The sequence below is a fragment of the Hippoglossus stenolepis genome, chromosome 14, assembly GCF_022539355.2.
Source record: "Hippoglossus stenolepis isolate QCI-W04-F060 chromosome 14, HSTE1.2, whole genome shotgun sequence".
Lineage (NCBI taxonomy): Eukaryota > Metazoa > Chordata > Actinopteri > Pleuronectiformes > Pleuronectidae > Hippoglossus > Hippoglossus stenolepis.
In genome coordinates, this window is record NC_061496.1 from 8,434,915 (window position 1) to 8,460,615 (window position 25,701).

At 41.6% G+C, this 25,701-nt stretch overlaps 1 protein-coding gene across 4 annotated transcripts in view; it reads left to right on the forward strand.

Annotated features, from left to right (window-relative positions):
• dennd1b (DENN/MADD domain containing 1B) overlaps nucleotides 1–25,701 on the forward strand; it is a 103,536-nt gene that overhangs the window by 41,693 nt on the left and 36,142 nt on the right. For 2 of the 4 annotated variants that reach the window (XM_047342782.1, XM_035177457.2), the window contains exons 5-12: nucleotides 306–425; nucleotides 5,621–5,690; nucleotides 7,505–7,585; nucleotides 12,850–12,903; nucleotides 13,487–13,597; nucleotides 21,118–21,218; nucleotides 23,285–23,330; nucleotides 24,836–24,937. In XM_047342782.1, coding sequence (XP_047198738.1) covers nucleotides 306–425; nucleotides 5,621–5,690; nucleotides 7,505–7,585; nucleotides 12,850–12,903; nucleotides 13,487–13,597; nucleotides 21,118–21,218; nucleotides 23,285–23,330; nucleotides 24,836–24,937 — 685 coding nt within the window. Of the gene's footprint in view, nucleotides 1–305; nucleotides 426–5,620; nucleotides 5,691–7,504; nucleotides 7,586–9,583; nucleotides 9,644–12,849; nucleotides 12,904–13,486; nucleotides 13,598–21,117; nucleotides 21,219–23,284; nucleotides 23,331–24,835; nucleotides 24,938–25,701 lie in introns of all 4 variants that reach the window. The other 2 variants (XM_035177454.2, XM_035177456.2) reach the window with 2 other exon arrangements.

The following is a 25,701-nucleotide window of genomic DNA, read 5'->3' on the forward strand; positions in this document are numbered from 1 at the left end:
GAATGGAAATTTCTCTCATGGCGAGAGAGAAAAGAAAGAAGGAGTTTCTGATCCAGGCCCATTAAACTGTGTTGAAATATAGTGAATTTAAAAAAAGATTTCATAGGTTTTCTTTAACCTACTGTATTCAGTCGATTATTTAGACTTTGTGTGTGTGTGTGTGTGTGTGTGTGTGTGTGTGTGTGTGTGTGTGTGTGTGTGTGTGTGTGTGTGTGTGTGTGTGTGTGTGTGTGTGTGTGTGTGTGTGTGTGTGTGTGTGTGTGTGTGTGTGTGTGTGTGTGTGTCTCCCTTGTGTCTGGTCCCAGGGTTAACCAGAGTCAGGTGGGGCAGAACTTCACCTTTGTGCTGACGGACATCGACGGCAAGCAGAGATTTGGTTTTTGTCGTCTCACTCAAGGCTGCCGGATCTGCATATGTCTGCTCAGGTAGTGCACGTGCACACACACACACACACACCACCACCACCAGTCTCTCTCCTAATCGCTTTACTCTTTTTTTATTTAATACTCCAAGGTACATATATTTATTTTTCATTCAGAATTCAGAATCATTCTGTCCTAATGTACTGAGACTCATTGCAGTCTTTAACATGTCACACTTTTTTTTTTTAAAGAATAAACTTATTCAACTTCAATCAATTAAACAAATGTCATAAGAGACACAACTGAAAATCCCAAGAACTAATGTGCCCTTTGCAAATGCAAACATTTAAAGTTAACCTTTCACATTTTACTTTCTAAATCAGAATCAAGGGAATATGTGAAACGAGACTTTGTTCAAACACCAGTGTCTTTACTTACTTATTCAAATAACCAAGACTTGGACTCATTTCCTTTTTCAAATGATCAACGGATCACTGTCAAAACCAGGTTTCTTTAATATCTGCATTTATTTCTCAAGTGTGATGGGGAAACATATTTTTTTTTCACACAACCTAGAAGTTTATAGAGCTTTTTGAGACAACATTTCCATTCATTCTCACGCTTCACACTGAGCTGCACTATGCCAGAATAACAAATTTATATTCTCATCTGCCCACACAAATATGTTAGTGGTGTGCCTATAATTATCCAAAAGTTTAGCGGTTTTTGATATTTCACAGGTGGATTTATCATATCACAGGATGCCTAAATGAGGAAACCAAACCCAGGAAAATTAAATTTTCTTCACGTAATTACTCTTCAATAAGAGCTATTATCATTTAATTACCGTGTAATTGCATGTTGACACAACGTTTTTACACGTGTGATTACCTCACCATCACAAAGAAGGAGCACCCCAGTGTTAATACCAGTGAACAGGCTCATGCACTTTCGAATAAACTGTGCAAAATGTTTAAAATAAATCAATTTTTAATGAGTGTATTAAACTGTTTAACAAACACCAAACTGGAGAAAGAGCACAAAGCCTTTTCTTTATCTCAGTGTAAAGCAGCACTCATGTAAGTGCTGTCTTGCCTCTGTATATGTGTGTGTGTGTGCGTGCATGTGTGTGCGTGCGTGTACGCTGGGTGTGTGTGGCTGTTGATGGACAGTCGTGGGTTTGTCACTGCCCTGATGAGCTGCTGTGAAGAACGGTGTCCCTCCTCCCCACACCACCCACCCTTCCCGGCCAGCTTCCATGGCCTTTGTGTTTCTTTTCTCTCCCTCCGTCTCTCTCTCTTCCTCCCTCTCTCTCTTTTCTCCTCGTTATTCGGCTACTGCCACAGTGCGACAGCAAAGACGCTTGGCCCATAATTATGCATGAAGCTTCGCTGCCAATTAGCAGAGGCTCCCCTGTCCCTCTCGCTGAGTTAGACATGCTAATTCATTTGACATATGATGTATAAAATTCATTATGCATTCTGAGTAGTTTGCATGGCTTGCTTCATTTATAATAAAATAATGTATAGAAAGTTTTATTTTTTTAATTCAAATTTGTTTATGTGCTCCTAGTTTTCTTTCTTTTTTTTTAACCCTGATCTTTTTCCTTTTACCATCTTAAATAGCCCCACAGTATCGTGAAAAGATTCATGGAAATAGTCTAAAATATAAATAAGAGTTGAGATATCTCATTGAGGAAATGTGTAATTAAGTTCCTGTGTTCAAGGCTCTTGGTTTAAAAGTTTGTTCTCTTTGTTTATAATTATTTAAGCCCATTCCTTCATATTAGTCATGCAAGCCAGTATCAAAAAAAATGAAAGTAGATTGCTTCTGTTCAAAACATTTGCAATTGTAGAGGAATGGCGAAAATACAGTTTATATTAGTTGTTCATCCTAAAGAATTGTAAGTAAAGAATTTGTTTGGTTAAAATCCAAAGCACAAAGGCCCAGGCCCCACTAGTCTATATTAATTTAATCTATCATTTCCCATGGATACAAAATAGACGTAATTAAAACAGTTTGCATCTGTGTGATTGTTGAAGTGCTGGGACCATAAAATTGTCACCTCTCCTTACGGGAGGAAGTGCCTTAATGAGTAGGACAGTTTTATGTGTACAGCCCTTTATAGTCTCATTGCTGAAGCTGTGGCCCAAAGAGCCAGGAAAAACATCCAACAGAAAAAGAAATGCGTACGAAAACACCGAATTATAACTGGTTTTATTTATAAACCTTTACTCCCCTGTCTTCCCTCGTTCTTTTCTCACAATTTGACAGATTGTCTGCTAAATGGGTGTAATTCAGAAATGAAAAACAAGGGTTTCCTCAGTTTTATTTAATGGCCGAGGCTTTAGCATACATTTAGGGACTGCGTTGCTCTGTTTAGTTGGTCACTTATGGGCTTGCCAGATGACACTTCCTTCCCCTGTGCTTAACCCTTGACCCGAGAAGGTAAATGTGTAATGAAGTCTTCCACTGAGCCGTCTACAAAGTGTAAGATGACTTACGATTACAGGTGCCTGCGCTTTAAAGGAAATTTAAGACTCATCGGAGGAACATGAATAAATGTCATGCTTAACACCTTACAAGTGCTTTATGGTGGCACAAAGGGCTGAAATTAGTGCTCTAGTATTAAGGTTTCATCAAACAACTAAGCACTGCGGTTTATAGATGTAATATGTGAGTGTGAGTGTCCACAATATTCTAAACTTTAGAATTGTTTTATTTCACTCTACATTTTCATTGTGGATACAACCAACTCACTTGAAAGATTTATTTCAGCGACGCTGCTGTTTGTGTGCGTTGCTTTCCCTGAAAGCATAATTATAAAAAGTTCCGAAGGCACGTCCATGGCTCTATCGTTTATCAGACCATCTCACAGCACGGAAATATCTGAGGCTGGGATGGAGAGCACGGCGGGCTGTGAGTGGGCCACAGATTAACTGGTTCATTCTTTGAATACATGGCACTTTGAGGAGACATGTGTTTAAAATGGCAGGAGAGATTGCGGGGCCCCCACGCACCGAGCACGCCAGTGATGGATGCCTCTCTCTATCGGAGGATTTGCGAAGCACAAACAGATCTGAGCAATGAACTGTGAAGAGTAGGAGTATCTCTCTAAGCTTTTCTAAACTTTAACTTTACATCAACAAAGCCAGCAGAACGTGTGGGGTGGGGGGGTGGGGGTAAAATAAAACAATACACCTTTTATGTTATATACATTCGGTTGTATTTAAATAAAGCATAACAAATGAATTACCTATACTGTAGGACCGTGTTAGAAAGAATATTGATGATTTGGGCTTGGCTGCCCTCCCCATAGTGATCATGCATTTTCCTCTAAGACAAAGGATTTTCAGCAACTCGGTGTAGGAGTGTAATGACTGTGAGAACAGTGAGGCCTGATGGCTGTCTCTCTGACAGCGAGAGCCCTATTTACATCTCCTCCTACTGTGATAAATGAAGGATTAATGTCCAGAAGCCTGGCTTTAGAGTACAAAGTCTTTGTGTCCCCCCCCCCTGCGTCATTATATCAGGCTGAACTTTGCGTGTAATGGTTAAAAGTAAAATGACCCCATATGCAGATATTTGCATGTTGTTTGACGTGGCAGAAATAGGTCTTCAGGTTGATATCCGGTCAGCATGTGAATTAACATACGCTTGTTTGATTTGGCCTCTCCTGCGAGTGTGACCTGATTGCACTGAATCTCATGCAGACGTCAAAATATTGGCATGTTAAGAGGCTGATTGTTTCAGACTAATGGTCACTCAGCCTCTCTGATTGGTGCGCTTGGCTGCACTTCCTCGGGAACCCGGCCTGTCATTGGCCCCTTGTGGATTTAGCAATAGGAAAATTTGCATTAGGTTCACTTTATTGTTTTTCTTGTTGTCTGTTAATTCCAGTCTACAGAGCAGCCAGTGACCCATGCCCTGGATACTCCTTATTCTCCAGCTAACAGGACGTCTTCGGTTTATAAACTCACACCCTCAAAACTCTGACTCTGACAGATGAATTATATAATCATGGAAATGCAGATTTAATCTTTCTCAGAATAATTTTAATTGAATTATAGTTTTTATTACTTGTATTTAAGACAACTCACATACTGACATTATTTATCAAATTCAATAAGAAAATATTGGCGTCCACTGATTGGCCACTCGTTTATTTTTCAACTCATGAATCCAGTTAATTAAGCATTAATGGGAGTTTCTGTTGATTGCGATGCTAAGAAGGTCCTTATAAAGGATTGTTAATCATGCAATGTTGGAAATTACAAGTTAAAACCCCCAAACTGGATCAAAATTCAACACCTTGATTTGACATTAGTATTACTATCATTTAATTACATAACATCAAATGAACTGAGCCCTAACAGCTTTTGTGCCAAAAAGAAGATGTTGGCCACCTTCCACTCAGATTGCAAGTGGACTTGGCCAAGAATATGTCAACTTTGTAAAGAAAGCCATGCTGCAGATGCTCTTAGCTTATGCTGGGTGTTCTTAGTGATTAGCTATAACACAAACACTGCAGTATAATTTATTTTGAGCTTGTTAATGAATTTATTTATTTCACGTTCATTACATAAGGCAAAGATTTTTTTTAAATACGTGAAGGGCATAAAAAGAAGCAGAAAGGAGGAGGGGGGGGGGCAGGAGGCATCTTGGGCTGCATTTTTGTTAAGCTTGTGCATCTGGGAGCAGCATGCTTGTAAACCATAGCATCCCTCCACATCACATTAAAGCTATGGTTTTTTTTTTTTTTTTAAAGATCTAAAATCTATTGTTTTTTTCTTCCACCCTGCCATCCTATTGGCTTAAAGAGCAGAAATGTCAAGAATTCCTAGCGTGTGGAGAGCCCTGGGTGCGAAGAATGTCAAAATAAAGACTCTTCTCTTCTTACCAATGTAACAATGACACTGGAGGAGCTGTAGTGAAACACAAACCATTTTAAATGTCCTGTATACATCTGATGTGTTAGGTTGCAGACATTAGCCAGTAGATAAATCCGGTAATATTACAAGAGTACATATACAAACTGTTCGTTGTGCAGAGTCCAGCACAGAGTGACGTTATTTATAGACATCGTGACAAAGTTTACACGAGACAGAATCTCTCTACATTTGTTTTACTTCTACATCCTGCAGGAATGGAGACCCTCTGATACATCACATGTTAATTTGTTTTGATTTGTTCGGTGCATTTTATTTGTTTAATGCATCTGATTAAATAACATACCTTTGTTTTTCTGTCTTTTCCAGTTATATACCATGGTTTGAAATCTACTACAAGCTGCTAAACACCCTGTCAGATTACCTAATGAAACAACAGGTAATTATTTGGACTTTTATGTACGTGAAATGCTTTACGAGAACACAATATGAAAACAAGGCATGGTTGTATGATTTGACTGAGAAACAAGTGCACAGTTTTGTGTTTTTGAATCTGCACTGTGGTAAGATATTTCCCTCCATTCTGTTCTTCCTCTGGATGCTGCATGTTATCTTTTGTGTGCAAGTTTTGTTCGGCGTCTTGGGCTCGACTTGGCTTCTGTTGTTAGCAGCAACAATGTTGACATTTCACAGACCAAACGCTGATCTGACACTGGAAGTTATTCCTGATGATTTACTGGAAAACAAATCGTTAAGAAAAACACACACGCACGTACACACACAAGCGCGCATGCACACACACACACACACACACACGCACAAATGCTCGCGTTTTACAAAAGTCTTTTCCCCTGACTATTCAATGCATTGTACGAGCAAAGGGAGGGGAAATGTAAAATATGCAACAAACTGGGGAGATGTGCAGCGTCTAGCGCAGAGGGTGTAGGTGATGTTCCTGTGTTTAGAAGAGAGAAGAGGGAGATAGAGGAGGAAGGAGGGAGGGAGGGAGGGAGACAGAGGAGAGGAGAGAGGCAGAGCGCTTTGGGACTGCTTTCAATTGTCATGTAGTCACTGCTTCCCCTCAGAGACCCTCAGAGAGTCGTGATCAGGACTCAGACTTTTGCTAAAGTAGACAGTCACATAAACATATACACATTTCTCTGACTGAAAGGGATCCAGGAGGATAATCTATTACATATATATAGGCTATACGCATATATAATATATATTTATTTCACACATGTATATAGGGAGAAGCAGAATAGGATAGTTTGGTGTGTGGGCAAGAATGAGGAAGAGAGAGACAGAAAGATTGCTGGAAATCCTGAGTGACTGAAGTGTTAGTGTGCATGATTTGGTTTCTATTTACCCCGCTGTCCGTTCCAGGCGAGAGGGAGATGTTGACAGACGAGGGAAGACAGAAGAGCGATGAGGGTTTAAGGCGAGGGGTAAATGAACTGTTTCCCCAGGCCGTGTTGCTGACCATGCGTGTGAGCATTGAGCCTCTCATGACAGGAGGCTGTTCGATTGCACACACCCCGACACCCCCCTCCTCCTCGTCCTCCTCTCCCGCCCTCCTCTTCTTTACTGTATATTGCCACCCATTCCTCTTGAGTTTCTGTTTCTCTCTGGCTCACAGACGCACGCACACACAAACAAACAGTTCCTCAAACAACTGCTCGCAGCCAAAACCAAAACAAAGTTCCCTGAGAGGGCAACAGAGAAAGAAGCTAAAACCAACAATGCTCAACCTCTGCGTTCACAGTCGTTATTTAAGTACACGTTGCAAAGTTTGGTCCCCCTTCAGTTTTTCCAGCCATTGGCTCAGGAGTGTAAATAGCAGTCTTGTTGTAGAGCTCATAAACGCGGGTGGAATAATCTTGGGGCCTGGTCTGTGGTCAAGCCGGCTCTATGACGGCTTCTGAAAGCCCCCATCTTCAGAGCGTAGACCCCTGCTTAATTACCGACAGCCCTCTCAGCCATAAATCAACGCTGCAGGATAATAAGCGTCTGCAGCCCTACGCTCAGCCGTCTTTTAACCTCACCACTGCTCGTTAAACATATGTCAGTCGGATGTTTTGGAGCCCTTCAGGCCTCACTGCAGGATTGCCCTCTGGTCTGCATCAGTCCCAACGCTGTTGTTAAGATTGACACATAACTCGCGACATCAACAACACAAGTAAATAGAAATTCGTTTGTCCTGTGTGTTTTTATGTATTTTTTTTCTTTTTGTTGTTTGTTTCTCCCCCCCAGGAAAATGACTTGAACGACATGCTGAATTCTCTCTATGATCTGCCTGTGCCAAAGCCCTTCACGCCAGTCAACCTGAGTGTGGTAGGTATAGATCTTATATTCCCCCTTATCAGAGGGAAGACAGCTTAGAGTAGACGCAGAAAGAGAGAGGAGAGAGGGCCAGGTTGGTTACTCTAGTAGTGGGTTGCATCAGGAAGGAGACTATAGCACGAAAGACAAAATGTTTAATATGTGGCTTTCAGTCATGCACTGAATATCAGATATTTTCTTGAAAATGTCTCGCCAGCCCCCCAGTAAAATGTTCGGAAAATTCACAGTGAGTGAGTGGACCTATTGATGAAGTTTCTAACATGCAATTGATGCAAAACTGAAACTAGAATGACGCTCAGTAGAGTTCATACCTCTGCCAACAGTCCCCTTAAAAAAAACCACATTCAATTTCACTAGATCTGGATTTTTATTTGGATCTGCAACAAATTACACAGACTCATAAATATCAGCCCCCTAAACAATAATTACTCTCTGAAAAATCTAGGAAAATGTTGAAAACGCCCTATCTTGCAATGTTAGAGAAAGTGGATCCACCTTCCCTGACCCATGCATCATCCTTTCACCAAGGTTCATGGTAATCTGTGGTAGTTTTTCGTAATCTAGCTAACAATCAATTGGACAGGTATGAAAACATGACCTTCTTGGCAGAGGTACAAAAACAATACAAATATCTCAGAATGAGAAAGAGGTGCCGTACACGTAGAAGACGCCGTCAACGTGGTCAACTTGGAAAGCAAACGAGATTGTGTATACATCATGATCTGCCCCCTGCACGCTCTCCCCAGATGACACCACCTGAACACTCCAGACATTTTCTTATCGTTGTGAACGCATCTGACCGGGAGAATCTCCTGCTGCGATCTTCATGTTAAAGGCAAAACATTTTAAATTTCCCAGATATTTTCGAGAGTTGATGTTTGGAGACAAAGAGGGAGGAATAATGACAACCAAAGTGAAATGGACACAAAGAAGAGAGGAGGAGATGAAGACATGGCATGAAAACAGACGAAGAAAAAAATATGGGTCAGACAAGCAGAAACAGGGAGAGATCAACAAAGTAAAGAGGTTGAGATAAAGGAGATAAATGAGCGAGCAGCAGAGCAGAAAGGAAGTGGGGAGCCGGAAGAGGCTCAGATACTGTAGGTAGGACGAGGGGAGACACTGAGGGCCCACGACTGACACTCTGTTTGGAAGCAAGAAGTGGCGCTAACAGGTTTTTGTGTGATTTGCCTGAGCTGGGCATGTTTAAACTTGAAGGGTCCTTTCACAACTCGTCATGTCTCCTGCTTATCAAAAAAACTGAAATGGATTAACGACCCCCAGGTCCCTCAAAGTCCGCCTGTGTTCGTGTTAACTCAAACACAATCTCATTGTATGGTTCCAGCTCATACATAAAGAAATCACTCTTGAACTCCCGTAAACCTAACAAATATAACGGTTGTTTAACTCATAATATTTTCTATTCACTAATATCTGTATTTTTGAGTTGCTCAGACTCAACAGCGTAATGGGATCAAAAGAGTTTCAGCGTTAGCCTTTGTCCTCGAGGATAAACCCTCCTTTTTCTTTTTTTTTACCAATTAAACAAGCTACTCTGGGTCTTTTCTGCGGCACAGGTCTCAGAAGGATACCCATCTAATTACACAGATGAATATACAACATAACAATACTAATACGAGGTAATCAATAAATCTCCAGCAAGGTTAACAAGGTCAATTAAGATTCCTTGTGATTTATTTTTTCTTTGTGTCAGTTATTTTTTCATCAGCTCTCCATGAGAACAAAACCTTTTCATCTGAGTCTCAGAGCTTCATTGGAAAAGAAGCCCCAGAGAACAGAGGTGATAGCTTCATCTCTTTTTCTGGAGAAGCCACTAGTTTGATATTTAATTGATGAAGCAGAATTATTCCCTAAAAGAGTGTTTTTTTTGTTTTATCATGGCAGCCAAGAAGAAGGATCATTGTCCCCTTTCATGTGTGAACCCTGTTTTGCTCTCTCTCTCTCTCTCTCCCTCTCTCATTGTGCAAGAATGAGCAGTTGTATATTGCCACTGGGCAAGTACTGAGAGATCGGGGAAGCAAGGAGATGGTGAGTGGAGGGGAATGAGTGAACAGCAGAGAGGGAAGGAGGCTGCTGTGAAATATGAAACCGCCGCTGCACTAATCGCATGGGAGCCGCGGCTTTCCAATTTGGCCAAATAAGCTGCTCTATCTTTTTAAATATAACAAAAACAAACTATCCTGGGCCTTGGTGTGTGTTTCTTCTCTTCTGGAAAACAATCAAACTTTGTAAATGATTAATGCCATTCCACTCTGCTATATTCTCTCTCTGAATATCAAAAGTTTTTTTTCTTCCTCCACACACTCTTTATGTTTAAAGCAAAGGCAATTGTGCTCAAAAAATCTCCTTGATGCCTCTCCAGTTAACCCACTTTCAATGTTTTTATATAAACATGTCATCGAAAGATGAAAAAAAAATAACGATAAGATAAGCAAGCAAACAGCCAGTGAAAGCCTGGGTTGAGTTGAGGAGCATGGCTTGTGATTATCACAATAGCATGAATTTACAGACCAATGGGGAAGGAAACATTTAGCGGGGAAGAGAAAAGAAAGAGAGCTGCCAAGAGATTTCTACTGTACGGTAAACTGTTGTTTGTGTGGCAGTTACAGGGGGTGTCCAAATCTACTTCAATCTTCTATCACAATTTACTTATTCGACTCATATAGTTTATAATTGGCCTCTTACCGGTTCTCTTTTCGGTTGGTTTACCAAACAAAAGACTTTGACTATGAAACAAAGACTTTTAACGCTATGACATTAATACAAGTTCTGCCCCGAGAACATTCCTTTTATTGAAAATGATTCAACCCTAATGTTGCCAATAAAACACACAGGCGAAGAGAAGTGGTAAAGATTTAAAGTTTTCAGGCATAGTTTATTTCACTTGCACGACATTAACAACTCAACTATTCACTATTAATGTTGTATAAAATTCATACAGCTAATCACTATCACTGTTTACCATCTAATATCTTATCTGATTATATCTCGGCAATATATTTTGTCATAATTTTTGTAGTAGCAGTCGTGGCTTTGCAGTAAACCAGCAGCTGTGATGACAACTATACAATAAAAAGAAAATTCTGCAGCTCAACACAACAACTTTTACCCAAGATTCATTAACTGTCATCAGAATAAACAAGTTAAAAACATTAAGTACTTCCTACATTTGGCACTTTTGCTCCGTCAAGCACTTTGTAAATAAAACAATTATTTAACTTCATGTCAATGTGTATATTAAACTTGTATATTGAGCCTAATGCTGCTGCTGGAAACATGGGAAAAGAGATTAATCTCAATTCTAACAGATTCCTACATTGCAAACAGATTTCCAGATGTGTCAGCTAAATTTAGAATAAAACTTAAAATAATCGCCCGTTTGCTTTTGTAGATACATTTATAAGACGTAATGGTAGCTGTGTAAAATATGCATGAAATATGGCTGTAATAATTGAAACAGTATGACAAACGCACTTATCTTAAAGACGGGCACGTAGGAGTCAACATGAACATCAATCTTTTGCCCAGAAAAGAAATTCAAAAGGCAAAGCTCTGGATGTGGGTATCGGGTTAGAGTTTGTTCACGCTGCATGTTCGTCTCCTCTGAGCTTTATTATAACTACAATGAATGCCCCCTCTCTGGGGAACATGACAATTCTTTACACATGTTGTTTTCAAAATTGTCACTTAATACACTAAACAAGTAAGTGGTAGTGCTGCCAATTCTTGTAAGTTATTAGTTTGTGATTTATTTCTTCATATTCTCACATATGACTTTTTAGCATCACTCTTTTCAGCAGTTGGTAGAAATTCTCTCCTGCAGATGTCATATAAAATTGAGGGAAGTTTCAGAATCAGGCACCAGACAAATACTGAACAGCAGCACTTTATTCTTTATGCTCATGTCCAACATCGTAGTAACTAAAAAACGTTGAATCAGTTAATTAAATTATGTCATGGGTTAGGGTTAACCTGCACTGAATTAAGTTTTTGGAACTTGTATCATGTCCTATCAAAATAAATAGTTTTAACCTTGCTCAGGACATTAAGCTCATTTTGTTATTATCATTTCCTTCCCTACATTTCCTCTCTGGCTGTGGCGGGCTGCCTCTCTTCCCTCATCATCTTTAGTCTCTATAATCGGAGACGTCTTTCTCTCTTGGTGGAGACACTTTCCTTGGTATTGCTGATTTTGAATGCCTCAGCATGTTTATTGTAAGCCATGGTGTTGTTGATATAATGTATACCTGTCAAGTTTTCTTTTATTCATCGAAAAGGACGACCTGTATTTAGGTGTATATATCTTTCAATACATATTTTTATTATTTTTCTATTTAGTTGTGCCTCTAATAAATTGTAAAAACGTGTTTTCTCATCAGGCTCCGTCTATTCATTCAATACCTTTTTACCACCAAAGCTCAGGTGCTGGATGCCATCATTCCTGCCACTGGAGCCTCAAATTCAGTTCTTTAACACTACAGCAAACACTGACTATGTGTTTGCCTGAGATAATTTGCCTCACAAGTCAATAGCGGTAAGCCATGTGCAGATGAATAAATTGTAATCTTTTACTGTACTTACTTTGCTTGCAGTGTGAGAACAACTACTGTCCACGCTACAGTGGATTTCAGCAAAGACCTGCAACAGATGGTCGAGTGGAGGCCTAGAGAAACGCAGGTGTACTGCGGATACAGGAGAGTGTGTGTGTGAGAGACACAGCAGTGTGTTTGAGTTGGTGGTTTGTCTACCTGTCTCCAAACAGCACCTCTCTCTGGCCCCTTTGATCTGAACACCGAACCTGCCCTGCTCTCCCAAAGTGAGACAGGCAGCCCTGTGATCCTCTAAACAACCTGTGTGTGTGCACCAGCGTGCGTCTGTGGATGCACACGTGTGCACATGTGCACGAGTACTTTTGTCTGTGTCTTGGGCTCCACAAGCCTTTTTAATGCTTAAATAAAGGCTCAGTTTTCCACCGGAGACATCACCCCAGTCTGTGTCTATGGGGAACAGAGCTGCGATTGAGCTTTCTCTGTTCTCTAGGCCCAATAAAAGCATTGCCACAGTTCAGACACCAGCTCAGCAATTCATATAGACAGAGCTGAAGATGAGCTATAAATCATAGAACAAAGTGAACGGCCTTTTTCCCCCCGTCTTCCCCTCATTCTCCTCTGTGAGTGGTATGCTTCGCTCGTGACCTTCCCTCTTCTTTCTCCCGCATGTTTGTGTTTTCGCAGCACTCCTACTTCATTGCCCCGGATATCAATGGACTGCCAACGATCCCTGAGAGTGTAAGTACACACGCAAAAAGAAAAGAAAAGAGACAGAGGGAGTCAAAGAGAGATCCCCCCCCTCTCTTCTGGAAACATCTCTGCCTCTAATCGTTTTTAATCAGATACACTTGTCACCTTTTGAAATTATTGCATCATCGTCTTGTCTCAGCTTTATCTCCTGTGGTGCTTGTACTTTTAATGTTGAAGTTCAGTGATTGCCACGGGTATTAGAGGATTCAAACTGAACACATGTTCTTTGTTGAGCTTGTATTCAAATTGTAGCTCAACGTGAGCTTAGCAAGTCTTTATGGCAAGATAAAAGACCAGAAGAGAACAGTAAACATTCTGGCAGTTTTAAGCGACATTGATTAATATGGTATCTATTTTTTAAATGCGAATACTATATTGTATAGAAAAGAAGATGTAATGTCATGACAGCAAAACAATATGTGCACACGTGGAAGTCCAAGTCCTTTTTTCAGCCAGTACTGCATGTCTCTCTTTATGGCACATTGTGGAACTCTCCCCATCTGAAGCATCGACACTTTACTGTAAACAAAGACAGTCTGTAATGTGCCTTCTGTTCCTGTCTATCTTCCAGAGGAACCTGACAGAGTATTTTGTGGCTGTGGATGTCAACAACATGCTCCAGCTCTACGCCAGTATGCTGCACGAACGACGCATCATCATTACCTCAAGCAAGCTTAGCACTGTGAGTCCATTCCCTCCAAGTCGTCCTCTCAGTTAGACTTATCAGCTGTAAGGAGAAAAAATAACATCCTCCAACTCCTTGAAAGAAGATTCATGTCTAAACATTGTTGGTGTAGGTGTAAGTTTCTTTAACATTTTAATCGGGTTTCAATGAAGATTTCAGTCTGTGTGTTATGCTTGGTGTTTGCAGTTTGCTATGTAAAAATGTTGTGTGCTGTCTCTCTTGCATCCCAAGCAACAACAACAAAAAAAAGAAATCAGATATGAGAATATGACTATAAATTAGCAACATTGAGTCACGGTTGCAATTTTTTTGGCTTCATATCAAATTCAGATATTGAATTACACTGCCAAAAAAAGTGTATTGCTGAAATGTTGGGACTATTCCCCAGATTGAACATGATTCTCTTCATCAATATTCAAACAGGATATCAAACCCTAAGTAGTATGATGAGAATATTTATCTGACATGGCTACACCACTTGTAAGGGGAGCGCTGAACTGATCTGTCGGCCTCCCCACCCAGACATCCTGCAGTCAGGCAGCCGCACCATCGCCAAGCTGTGAAATCCACACTAAAGCTGGATTATATTTGACTGTTTGTCTTATAACTGCAACATATTAATGGGCAAAAAGCCTTAAATTATCCGTTATTATGTGTCTCAGCTCTTTCACATAATTTAAAGGCACTTCAGTCTGTACGAGGGAGGAAATCTCTGTCTTTCTCCCCCTCTTCCTCCCTCTGTTCCTCATTCCATCCTCCTCCTCCCCCTGTTATCTCTGAGACCGATGAGGCAGAGCCAAATGTTTATGACAGATGAGATGGACGGGGGGAAGTGATGTCATCCAAGTCATATCTGTATCTGCAGTGTAGCTGCGTGGTTCGGCCTCGGTATCTATGTGGAAGGCTGCAGAACAGTGAACAGCCGGAGGGGCCTGTGGTGGTGATGGGTGCTGGAGGAAACGGTACCAGGGTATCCCGCAGGAGCTCTAATCAGTACGAGCTGTAGAAATTACCCAGCCCTCGGAGAGTTTCACCTGTCTCCCCTCAGCTCTTTGGACCAGCAGCACCTCCTCTCAGTGTCGAGGCAGCACACTCTGCTGTGACACGAGGTTACACGATGTAAATTACCAGACTCAAGGGTGAAGGTGTTTTTCTTTTTAGAGGGAAAATGGGGTGGGGGTGATTTTTGTCTGTGATTTACAGTTTTCTGCAGAGACAAATCTTGGCTTTTTTTTGTATTTTTTATTTTTTTATACAAATATATGCCGACAGGATATTTTAAGAGCTTCCACGTCAGACCTTTACCTCTGTAAGCCTTTTATCCTCTGCAATCCTTCCTCCACTCATCTGTCTATCCATCCATCTTCCTCGGGGAGAGGTGTTTTGGTTTGGTAGCGATATATGTCAGGCGCTGTAGTACAAAGGTATTTTCACATCCCCACTGGGATTACTAGCAGGCCCCGTGTTATTACTGCTCCTGTGATGCGTTATTTTTTGCTGCTGGGTAGATTGACCCCCTAGTTCAAGTGGAAATGGCTTCCATGATTCTCGAAGTGTATACATACTAAACTGAAAAAAAAGAGTGAGTGCAGCTCATTATCCACACCACTTGTCTTGTGATCAAATATCTTAAAGGATGAGAAATATATAATTAATGTCAGAGTTTGTCAAAATGTTTGTTAAAGTGAGTGTTAGCAGTCAGCGGATAGACGGGTAATATTTCTATAGTCGGCTTGCCACAGATATAGAGGATGTATGAGAGAAGGTATTGTTAGTAACATCGTTAGTACCATCCAGCTGCTTTTCACCACCTCCGCCTGTCCAGCCTCTCAGCCAAGCAGAGAGAAACAGGGAATTCAAAGAGCAGGGAGAGTGAAAGACACACACACACACGCACACACAGATATACTGCATTTATTCTGCCTGCTCTAGGTGCTGCCTGTGTTAAAGCCCCCGGTGAACCCGCTGTGTCAGTCTGTCGGTACATGGCCGGCGTGTCTTGCAAGCAGCCAACAGCAAAGGAATAAATCATGATCTTACAACAATGCGTCAGTTGACTTATTGCTGTTTCGTGACCAGAGGTGAATGGTACCACTGTTTTAAAAGGCCGGTCGGCGGTGGCACAAGGGTGGGAGCCAGCCGAGCGTGCAGCCTTGTCATAGGGCCGTATAATAGGGCTGCATCGGCCCTTCCTCTAACTAGTCAGTTGGGAGGACCCCCACCACCACCACCACCATCGCCCCACCACCCTCCGTGTCTTTCATCTGCCGAGGCCCCCCAGCTCTGGAGCCCAGCCTCTGCCCTGCCTATCGCCCAAACTCACACAGCTCAGCCCCAGCACCAGCTGACAGCAGCCCTCTCATCAGCCTGTCAGGCCTATGCTAACAAGGAGCTATCCATCCACCATGCCCTAGAGTGCCAGCTGTCTCTCTGTTTCCTGCCTTTTCCTCTGTTGTTCCTCTCCTCTCTTTCCCTGACTTCTGTCTATCTCTATATTTCTCTATTTCTCTCCATCTTAGTTATTCCTGCTCACTGATATTTTATGTCCATCTGTCTCTCACGGACTCTGGCTGCACCTCTCTTTCTCTCTGACTTCACCTCCTTCTTCCTGGGTGTCTTAATGTGTCTCTCTGTTGTTGTTGCATCCGCAGAACATCAGGACGTTCCCCCCCTCCCTCCTTCCCTTACCCTCAATAAACTGATTTCAGCCCTGTGCCATGTGTCTGGCTGTAACGTTTGTATTGTGGCACCGGGGCCGTGTATGTGCACATGTGCACGTTGTGGGTGTTTGTGCATTTTTTGCATGCATCTGTTCATTCGCGTCTCCTGCACTCACAGGTGTTTGTACCTTATGCCGTATGTCTTTCTGCGAGAGTCAGTGACCATGTGTGCATGTGTGGGAGGCCTGGCGTTAGCTGTTACCCGCGTTGTCCCGTGTGCCCTCTCTCTCTCTCTCTTTCTCTCCCTGTGCCACCTACTTGTTTGTGGCACACCTCCGTAGTGCTGGGCCTGACATCGCTGTATGTCAACAGAGGGAGAAGCAGAGCGCGGGTAATTGGCGATTTAGTTGGTGCGGGTGAGGGGAGAGGGGAAGGATAACACGACGATGAGCAAACAGGAGAAACAAGGGAGAGATGGCAACGTACAGAAAGACAGCATGAGGAGAGGAGGAAAACAGAATAAGAAATTAACTGGGATGAAAATTAGACGTGGAAAGTAGAAGAGGGAATTCAATTTGGAGAGTGAGTAGGGATAGAGTTGGAAGTAAAGGCTGGTGGAAGGGGAAATGATTGTTTAAGGCTGGTGTGAGGAGGTCAAGAACAAGTCTGTTGATACCATTCCTCCTGTCAAATTGAATTACGTTGCCTGGAGCAGCAGTTATTTGTCTCACACTCTGCTCTCACTATAATTTAACATGTTCAACAGGTTCCTCCTTCTGAGAGTAGATGTTCAATCTGGTAAAATGGCCCAGTCACCTTTTTACTGCCCCCTTACATGTAAAATAATATGTGAGAGATGGTGTACGCAGGTCCCACAGTCGCCTTTTCTCCATTTCTGTCTGCTTTACTTCAACATGTCCAGTTGCTTAGGTTAAGAGGAAGGGTGTGGGTGGAAGCACACTGCTGGCTGACACAGTCTGCAGAGCTCAGAGTTGCAGTGTTGAGACGATCTGAGATCTCTGGTGGGTCTTGTTCTTTAGGGAAACATCACTGTTGGGTTGTGTGGCCGTTCGGGGCAGGTACAGGGACAAGCCTGTCTGGATATGAGGATGTATGAAAACAGAAAGCAGTGAGTTGTGGCAGCTGTAGGTCCACTTGTTCTTGTTAACTGGGGAAGTCTGTGTCAAAATTGTTTCGGTTAAATTCGTGTAGAAAAAGCCCATTAGCTGTATTCATGCTACTCACACGCATGCTTTTATTATGTTGTATGCGTGCTGTGTATAAAAACCCGATATTTAAGTGTGCTGTTGATGGATGTCATTGTCCCACAATGCACTGCACAAAGAAGGAGTCGCTCACAGCTGGAAAATATTAGAAGAAATTATGACTTGTGGTGAAAGAGCTTTGTAAGTTGCAGAAAAAAAAAAAAAAACTTTTATAATTAAAACTTTTACAGTCTCATTTGTGAAGTTTTATTCCAACGAGGTAGTTTGATTGACATCCAACGTGTTTTTATGAATGTATACAAACTGAAAAAGCAATATTGTTAAGACATTCATTATGTCGTACACACTGTAGACTGTAAGTATATCGTCTGGAGTCAAGACACAGCCAGTGACTCACGCCCAGACCACTTTATTGACAAAACTAGTGTGTGACCTCTTAGCTTCAGTTTATTGCTACCTACTTCAAAGTTGCAATGCAAATTTTTCTTCCACTTTCTTCTCCGCCTCTTCATCTCCGTAAGTCTCCCTGTCTCTCTCTTTTCTGTCCCTCTCTTCCTTTAGTGTCGTTGAATGGATCTGGGTAAACCAGTGTTAGTGTGGACACTTTCTGTCTCAGCAACAGCGCACTAAGAAAGCTCTCAGGGCAGAACCAAAGACCTTGACTGTTTTTTGAAGCAGGCTGTCGCTGTATAATCGGTTAGCTTCTCTCAGAGGAAGGGGCAACACACACACACACACACACACACACACACACACACACACACACACACACACACACACACACACACACACACACACACACACACACACACACACACACACACACACAGTGTGAGAGTCAGCCAGCCCCTCATTACCAGGCAGAGCCCTGGTCCCTGAGGACTGGACCCAGCACCTAATCCCGTATTTGTTCTTGGGGACTGTATCTGTGATTCTCCATTGAATGGAATATTAAGCACCCAGGTCTTTTGTGGAGCGTGTAAGCCATTTGGCTCCACTCATCTATTATTTATCAGCCTGGCAAATATTTTATCAGCCTTAGCCTCTCATGACCCACTCTCATGTGAAGTCCCCCCCTAAATGAAGAAGGAAAAAAGAGAGGAGTACAATTTCTCTTTTTTCACCCATTTATCTTCCCTTTTTACTTTTTGCCTCATTCGTTCTAAAACCTGAACAAGGACACAGGGATTCGTATTAAGCTCAGTTAGTGGAGCAAATATGTGAACTATTCCTCTGCAGTTCCCTCCAAGTTGCCCTATCTCAGGCACACTGCCACCTCCATCGCTTTGGAGATAACAAATAAAAGAAAACAGGAATCTAGATTTGCTTTATAAATCGTTATCTTAGTTTCAGTGTCCCCCCCCCCCCTCCTTCCTCCCTCCCCAACTCCCTCAAGCCAGCCAACCAGCCTGAGAAGAAGAGAGAGAGACTCCTGTTTTCCCTTTCAACCTGAGAGTAAATCATGCCAATTGAGGGACTCACCTTGAGGTCTGGTGGAGATAATTGGAGTTGGTTAGCGAGGTGTTCTGTGCTATTACCTCCTGGTACCGGCGAATGGCTGGGGCTTGTCTCACACTCCCTGAGGAGAAATACACTTGCCTGTTGGCTGTCCGCTAAATATGTGTGTGTGTGTGTGTGGGTGTGGGTGTGTGTGGGTGCGCGCACATGAGACGCATGTACATATGTGTGTATGTATACCCATAGCCGGTTTGCTGACCTCTCTTCATCACATTTTAATGGCCCGTTAATGTCATGCTTTGGAAAAGGGAGAAGGGTGTGTTGATTTCAATAGTCGCTCTTCCACCAAGTGCTTCACTTTCACACATTAATATTCATAGCATTGATTTATTTTCAGAATTAACCAGAAAAAAACAAGAAAACAAACTGTTTGCCAGGGAATTAATCCTGACAGGAGCGTGGCATTGTTGTGTTTTATTTGAAGACGGCAGCCAGTGTAAATATGCATATGCAGATACACAGAGCAAGACACCAATTAAATGTTGATTAAGTCCTAACTATTGTGGGACTGGGTTTGTGAGAGATTGCACGGAGAAAAAAAAGATCATTGCTTCCTTTTTTTCTGGCCGATATGAAAAATGAATGCAGTTAAGCATGCAGGCAGGGAGACAAACACATGCACACTTTTTTGTTGTTGGGAGCTTTTCAGATGTCCAGGCTTGATGTTTGTGTGGATCGTGAGGGGTGGGGCCCCTCTTTCTTTTTTCTCTGGCAGCAGTGGTTTTCAGCCGCCAAAAGCTCGCCCACTTTTGGCCGGTCAATTGTGACATTGTGTGTGTCAGTGAGCAGGGGGTCTCCTGGTAGTTGTGCTTGTGTGTGTGATAGTGTGTGTCCGCTTCACACATTGACTGTGAAGCTGCAGCAGTATAACAGCGGCTGCTGCTCCGGGGTCCCGGCGGTATTGGCCTAGCCCGCAGTCTCTCTTGGCTAACTCATGTTTCATTCTTTGGCAATTTGCCCTAATGAAGTCCCGCAGGAGCCCCTCAGACCTCTGTTCTCTTTCCATATTTAATCATGTTATTTTAATCTGGGGGATGAGCTAAAGCCTCTTTCTCCTGCCTGGTGTGTGTGTGTCTGTATGTGTGTGTGTTGCAGGTCATTACTATAGCGGAGTTTTTATGAGACGGGAATGTCAAGATGGGGGTGCTGCTGGTTTTAAGACGCTGGAGACAATGACTTTAATTTTATGTGTAATGTTGGTTTGACAATGTAGAGAGCGTCTTTAAAAAGGAATGTCATCTTCGTGTGATTGCTTCTCATTATTTGTTGAAAAAAGGGGTTAATTATTCCATATTTTCTCTTTAATTTCTTAGTCATGGTAGTTGGGGTAATTTTGATTTTTATGGCTCCTGTCAGCGCTGTTTTGGACTCCCTTTGTTGCTTTTGTGCAGGTCGCAGCACAATTCTTATTTTTGACGTTGAAATTGAAAAGCAGTTAATTAGGAACGCAGGGATGGTGTTTTCGCTCATTTCTGTGTTTGAAACAGGCTTGAATCTGTACTTAAAATACTTTTTTATCCAATTTGAAAAACGCCTTGTGCAATTTTACCGATATCATTGCTGTGCTGTCCCACCACAATTGAATCAGTATACAGGAAGCCCTGGTTTCATGTTCTGAGTGTGAAGCAGTTGTTTCCTTTTTCAGTCTTTACTATACTTTCCTTTTCACCTCCTCATCGATCCTCCTCCCCTCTGCCACGTTCATGAGGTTAAAGACAGGCTCCTGTCAACTGGTTGATCTTTAGCTTTCAGTCTGTTTTTCTCTTTCTCCAACAATAGCTTGCAGGTCGTGTGTTCATCATAAAAGCGCCTGGCATGTCAGTGTACCATGTGTTTCTGAGGGCTTTTGTTTGTGCGCAGGATTAAAGGCTACAGCTGCACGTTTGTCAGTGATAACTCAATGAAATCAAAGTACATCAACACCATCACAACTTCAGCGTGCTTGATCAAATTTCTTTAAAAAACAGGATAGTACCAGGGTATTGTTGGAAATGGAGCGTCTGTTCTCTAGACCTTGGCAGTTAAATAAGGTGTTGAAATGCATCAAGAAAACAAGAAGAAAAAGTTGTTGTGGAAACTTAGGTTGAGTTTGTCCTCTTGTCTCTTTCTGTAGTTAACTGCATGTGTCCACGGTGCGGCTGCTATGCTCTTTCCCATGTACTGGCAGCACATCTTCATCCCTGTGCTGCCCCCGCATCTTCTGGACTACTGCTGGTAAGGCTGACCACCTCAGAAAAAGTCACACACACACACACACACACACGCGCGCGCACACACACGCACACACGCACACACTCACACACTCACTCAAACTCACACACACACACTCACTCACACGCACACACACACACCCACCATGTGTGCTGGTCATTCACTGAGCTCCACCGCTAAAAACCTTGGTGTAAAATTGCAGATGCACGTGTTCACACATTCTCCCACCCGTTCTTCGCGTAGTTCTCACGATTCCTCTCGTGGTGCGCCTTCTCCTGTGTGGCCCCTCAACATAATGAACAGCCCAGATCACCTTGCTCCATATTTCATGCCAGCGCTAGCTCCACACTCCCATCATCTTAGCCCTCTCAGGGATTCATTACCATCCATCCAATGCAAATCTGACAAATCTGAATGGACTTGATTGGAACTGAACGGAGAGTAACGGCTCATCTGCGAATCTGCGAGCGTGCGGGTCAACTTCAGATCTGTGCATGTTAAAAGAAAACACAGAGTGTGGAAGTCAGCTTATGTAAAGGGAGCTGGTTTAAGTGCTGATAGCTCGTACAGTACAGGGCTTTTTACCATGAGGGACACATCAGCAGAACGCTCTTCATCACTGACAGTAAAATGTGATTTTCAACACTCTGCGAAGACTCATCTTTATCTTATTCAATCACAGGGGTGAGCTCCATGCCCTGATTAGATAACTAAATAATATTACATGCCATATGTGTGTGAGCAGTACGTCAGAGTTTCTGCTCAAACTGGTGTGTGTATGTGCAAGTATCTGTCTAAACCTATTTTGAAAGTCGGTGCTGCACATTCATGTAACAGAGTGGACAGTTACTACAGTGCAGAGCAACAGGCCTGCTGCTTGTGTTGCTGTTGCTTTAAGTTAATTATGAGCCTGTGGCTTCTGGATCATTCTGGCCAGACAAAGCTATTCCGTTGTTGCTGCCTCTGTAAACCTCATCGTAAAACAGGCTTTCTGTTATTTGACTATTAAGTTCATTTTATTCATCTTGGTGCATGGGAGTCAGACACCTATGTTTCCCTCTAACTTTTAACATGAAGATGAATATGACATTAAATAATAATAAAATAATATGAATCAATTTATATTTATTTAGCATGAAGAGAACCCTTTTGACGCTTCTGCTCTTAAAATTCTCAACAGTTTTACAAGTCTTTCCATAGTACTTGAATCTGCCATCTTGTCGGCGGAAAAAGTACATAAAGTTACTTTCAAAAACACTTTTTGTCAATACTAATATTTAAATTTTTTCAAAATTTAAATGGATAGTTGAGTAGTAAAAGTTTCAACATATGTAATGTCTGATAGTTTAAGACAAAATATACAAAAAAACACTTTTTAGCATTTGAATCAACAAGTGAGTGACCGAAAATCTAAACTACTTTAATGAAGGAGAAACATGGTTGTTCAACTTCAACACTTAAAACTCCAGCCCAGTAAAGATGAGTTTGTTTGTCCTGATACACGATGGTTAATTCAATTTTAACTTCCTGTTACTGTGCTCCTTTGTAAATAATTTTAAACAGACAACGGTTTTGTTGCCCTTGTTAGGATAATCTATATATGTGCAGCTAAATTGAATTATACAGCTCTGATTATTTTCTATGCAGCCACTACACATCTGTTGTGGCACAACAGTTTCCACAATTTTTACAATTTCCATATTTCTTTTATAGAATATCACAGACGCAATCAAAAGTTATATCACAGTCAGGTCATTTCAGGGCATTCGGTTTACAGTTATAAAATACAGATAAACCACTCAACACATTAAAGGAGCTGTAATTTATTCAAGTTTATAGTTTAATAAATAAAGATGAATCAAATATCAATGAAGTGATTAAATGGACTTCAGCAGATCGACTAATGTGTTAATGAAAGAGCAGGCACACGACACACAATGTTTTTATCCTTTTCCACATGGGTGTGTGGAACGTAAAGTGTTAGTGGAGCCTCCATATGTATTATAACCACATTCAACCATCTGATATTATTATTGTTCAGAGCTTTGTTTTCCTCTCTTCATTCACAGTGCCCCCATGCCATACTTCGTGGGAGTTCATCTGAGTCTGCTCGAGGTATGTTAGTGAATCTGTGGGTATGTTTACACAGTATGCATATGAATGTGCATGTGTATAAATGTACATCATTATACTGTATGTGCATAATTATATGTGCTGCTGCAAATTGATGCACATGTGTCAACTCTGTTCCTGAGAAGTTAAATGCTGATGTTTACTAATTTGATTTAGATATTTATTATGAATTTCAATGTGATGGTATGTAGATTTTCTAGAAATAAATAATTAAATCTAGGGCTGTAAATGTATACTGTAATGCTGCAATTGCAACATGGACATGTGCTTTAAATAATGGTATAAAATTCAAATAATTAAATGAATTACAGTAACGTGGTTTTGCCACATGCAACTCAATCAAAAACACAGTGAATTCTTAACCTGTCGTACAAATGACACAGAGAAGCAGAGAAATCATCTGCAAGCAAAGAGCATTTTTACTTCATTGTTAAACCCTGTATGTTGGCTGGGGGTCAACAACATGACACATTGTGTGTGTGTGTGTGTGTGTGTGTGTGTGTGTGAAAATGCATATGTTATAATGCGCATGTGAGTGTGCGTGTGTGTGTGATATTTGTCTGACAGTTGCAGCAGTGGCAGTATTTATCACACTCTGCATCCATGACAGACCCCCTTTCCACCACTACATAATTAGTCCAGATCAGCATGTGAGCCTCCACTGCACAGGCTGTCACAAAAGTGACAAACTAGAAATTCACACACTATGCTGTACACACGACCCCCCCCCCGCACACACACACACACAGACAGACACACACCTGCCTGCATCCTGTACCACACTGAAATAATTGTTGAATTTGTCGCCATCAGGATGCACACAGTACAGCATCACTGTGCTGTTGTTGATGCATGAGGTGTTGGTGCTGTGGAAAATGTTTGCACAGTCCAAATGTTTCCTCCCAGTGCCGTTCTTCATTCTCTGAGTTAGTGTGTTACAGCAAAGATGTTTTAATATATATATTTTTTCCCACACATCATTTTTCATTGTTAATCGTAAATCAGTGTGATGACAGTGTGGTTTTAAATGTGGCCACTTTGTTTTCTCCTTTCTCGTGCTTCAGGGCATCAATGACTTTGTCTGCTGGGAAACACACATGAGCCAAACTCTGGATTTACATTTTTATCTTGATTTAATAAATACCCAAATAACATTTTAATGATCGGCCTTTTTTTTTATATGCCAAACATAATTACCAGCGTAATAATGTACGTACATAATTGTTTAAAAAAATATGGCGGGTAATGGTTTATGTTTTACGGTCCTATTAAAACAAATATCTAAACCAATAAAAATGTGCTGGATTTTGATAAAAAAGCATAACATTTGTTAAGCAACAATTTAAAAATAGATTATATGAACTTCTATTTGACACAAAAGTAGTTACAGTTGGATATTTGTTAAATATTTTTAGACAGTGGTCAGAACTGTTTTGAATTAGTATGACTGTGCTTTGCCAATAACACTGCACATTTTCTCCTTTTAGAGAGTACGCAGTCGATCACTGGAGGATGTGGTTATTCTGAATGTGGATACCAACACCCTGGAGAGTCCATTTGATGACTTGCACAACCTGCCCAGTGATGTGGTGAGACACCCACACACACACACACACTTTTATACTTCTACCTATGTGAGGGCAGACGCTGACATAATTCATCTTTTCACATGAATTGCAAGGGTACATAAAAAAAAATCACCTCTCTCGATAACATAAGACATTAATACATCTGATATACAGGTACAGACGTTGATCATAAAACAATCTCTGAATCCTCAAACTGCTCTTTGTTTTGTAAGGACCGGCCAAAATGTCCCCACTCTGTGTGTGTGTGTGTGTGTGTGTGTGTGTGTGCGTGTGCGTGTGCCTCGACTTGTACTTCTATCGTTTGAGTTACACACACACACACACACCTACCTTCCAGAGATCCTCAACCTTTATTGTCTCATTACACTTGACACACAGAATGTTCATTTTTAGTCACTTGCATAAACACAAATTTTCTTGTCCTTCAATGTAACTCTCTCTCTCTCTCTCTCTCTCTCTCTCTCTCTCTCTCTCTCTCTCTCTCTCTCTCTCTCTCTCTCTCTCACGCAGAAACTTGTCAAAGTACAGCTCTGTCCCCTCCCCACATCATTAATGACTGCAGCACTGGCTCCTCGTATTGTGGCTGTCTAAAGTAAACTCCCGTTGTGTCGTATGACGCTTGAAGGCGAACAGCATTCCCCGACCATCAGAGGCTTGTGGGAAAATGTGCAACTCCTTTCTCTTCATCTCCATCCATTCTAATCATTATTTCACATAGTCTTGCATTTCTGCCTGCCCACTGGCACGTTTCTGAGAACGAGAGA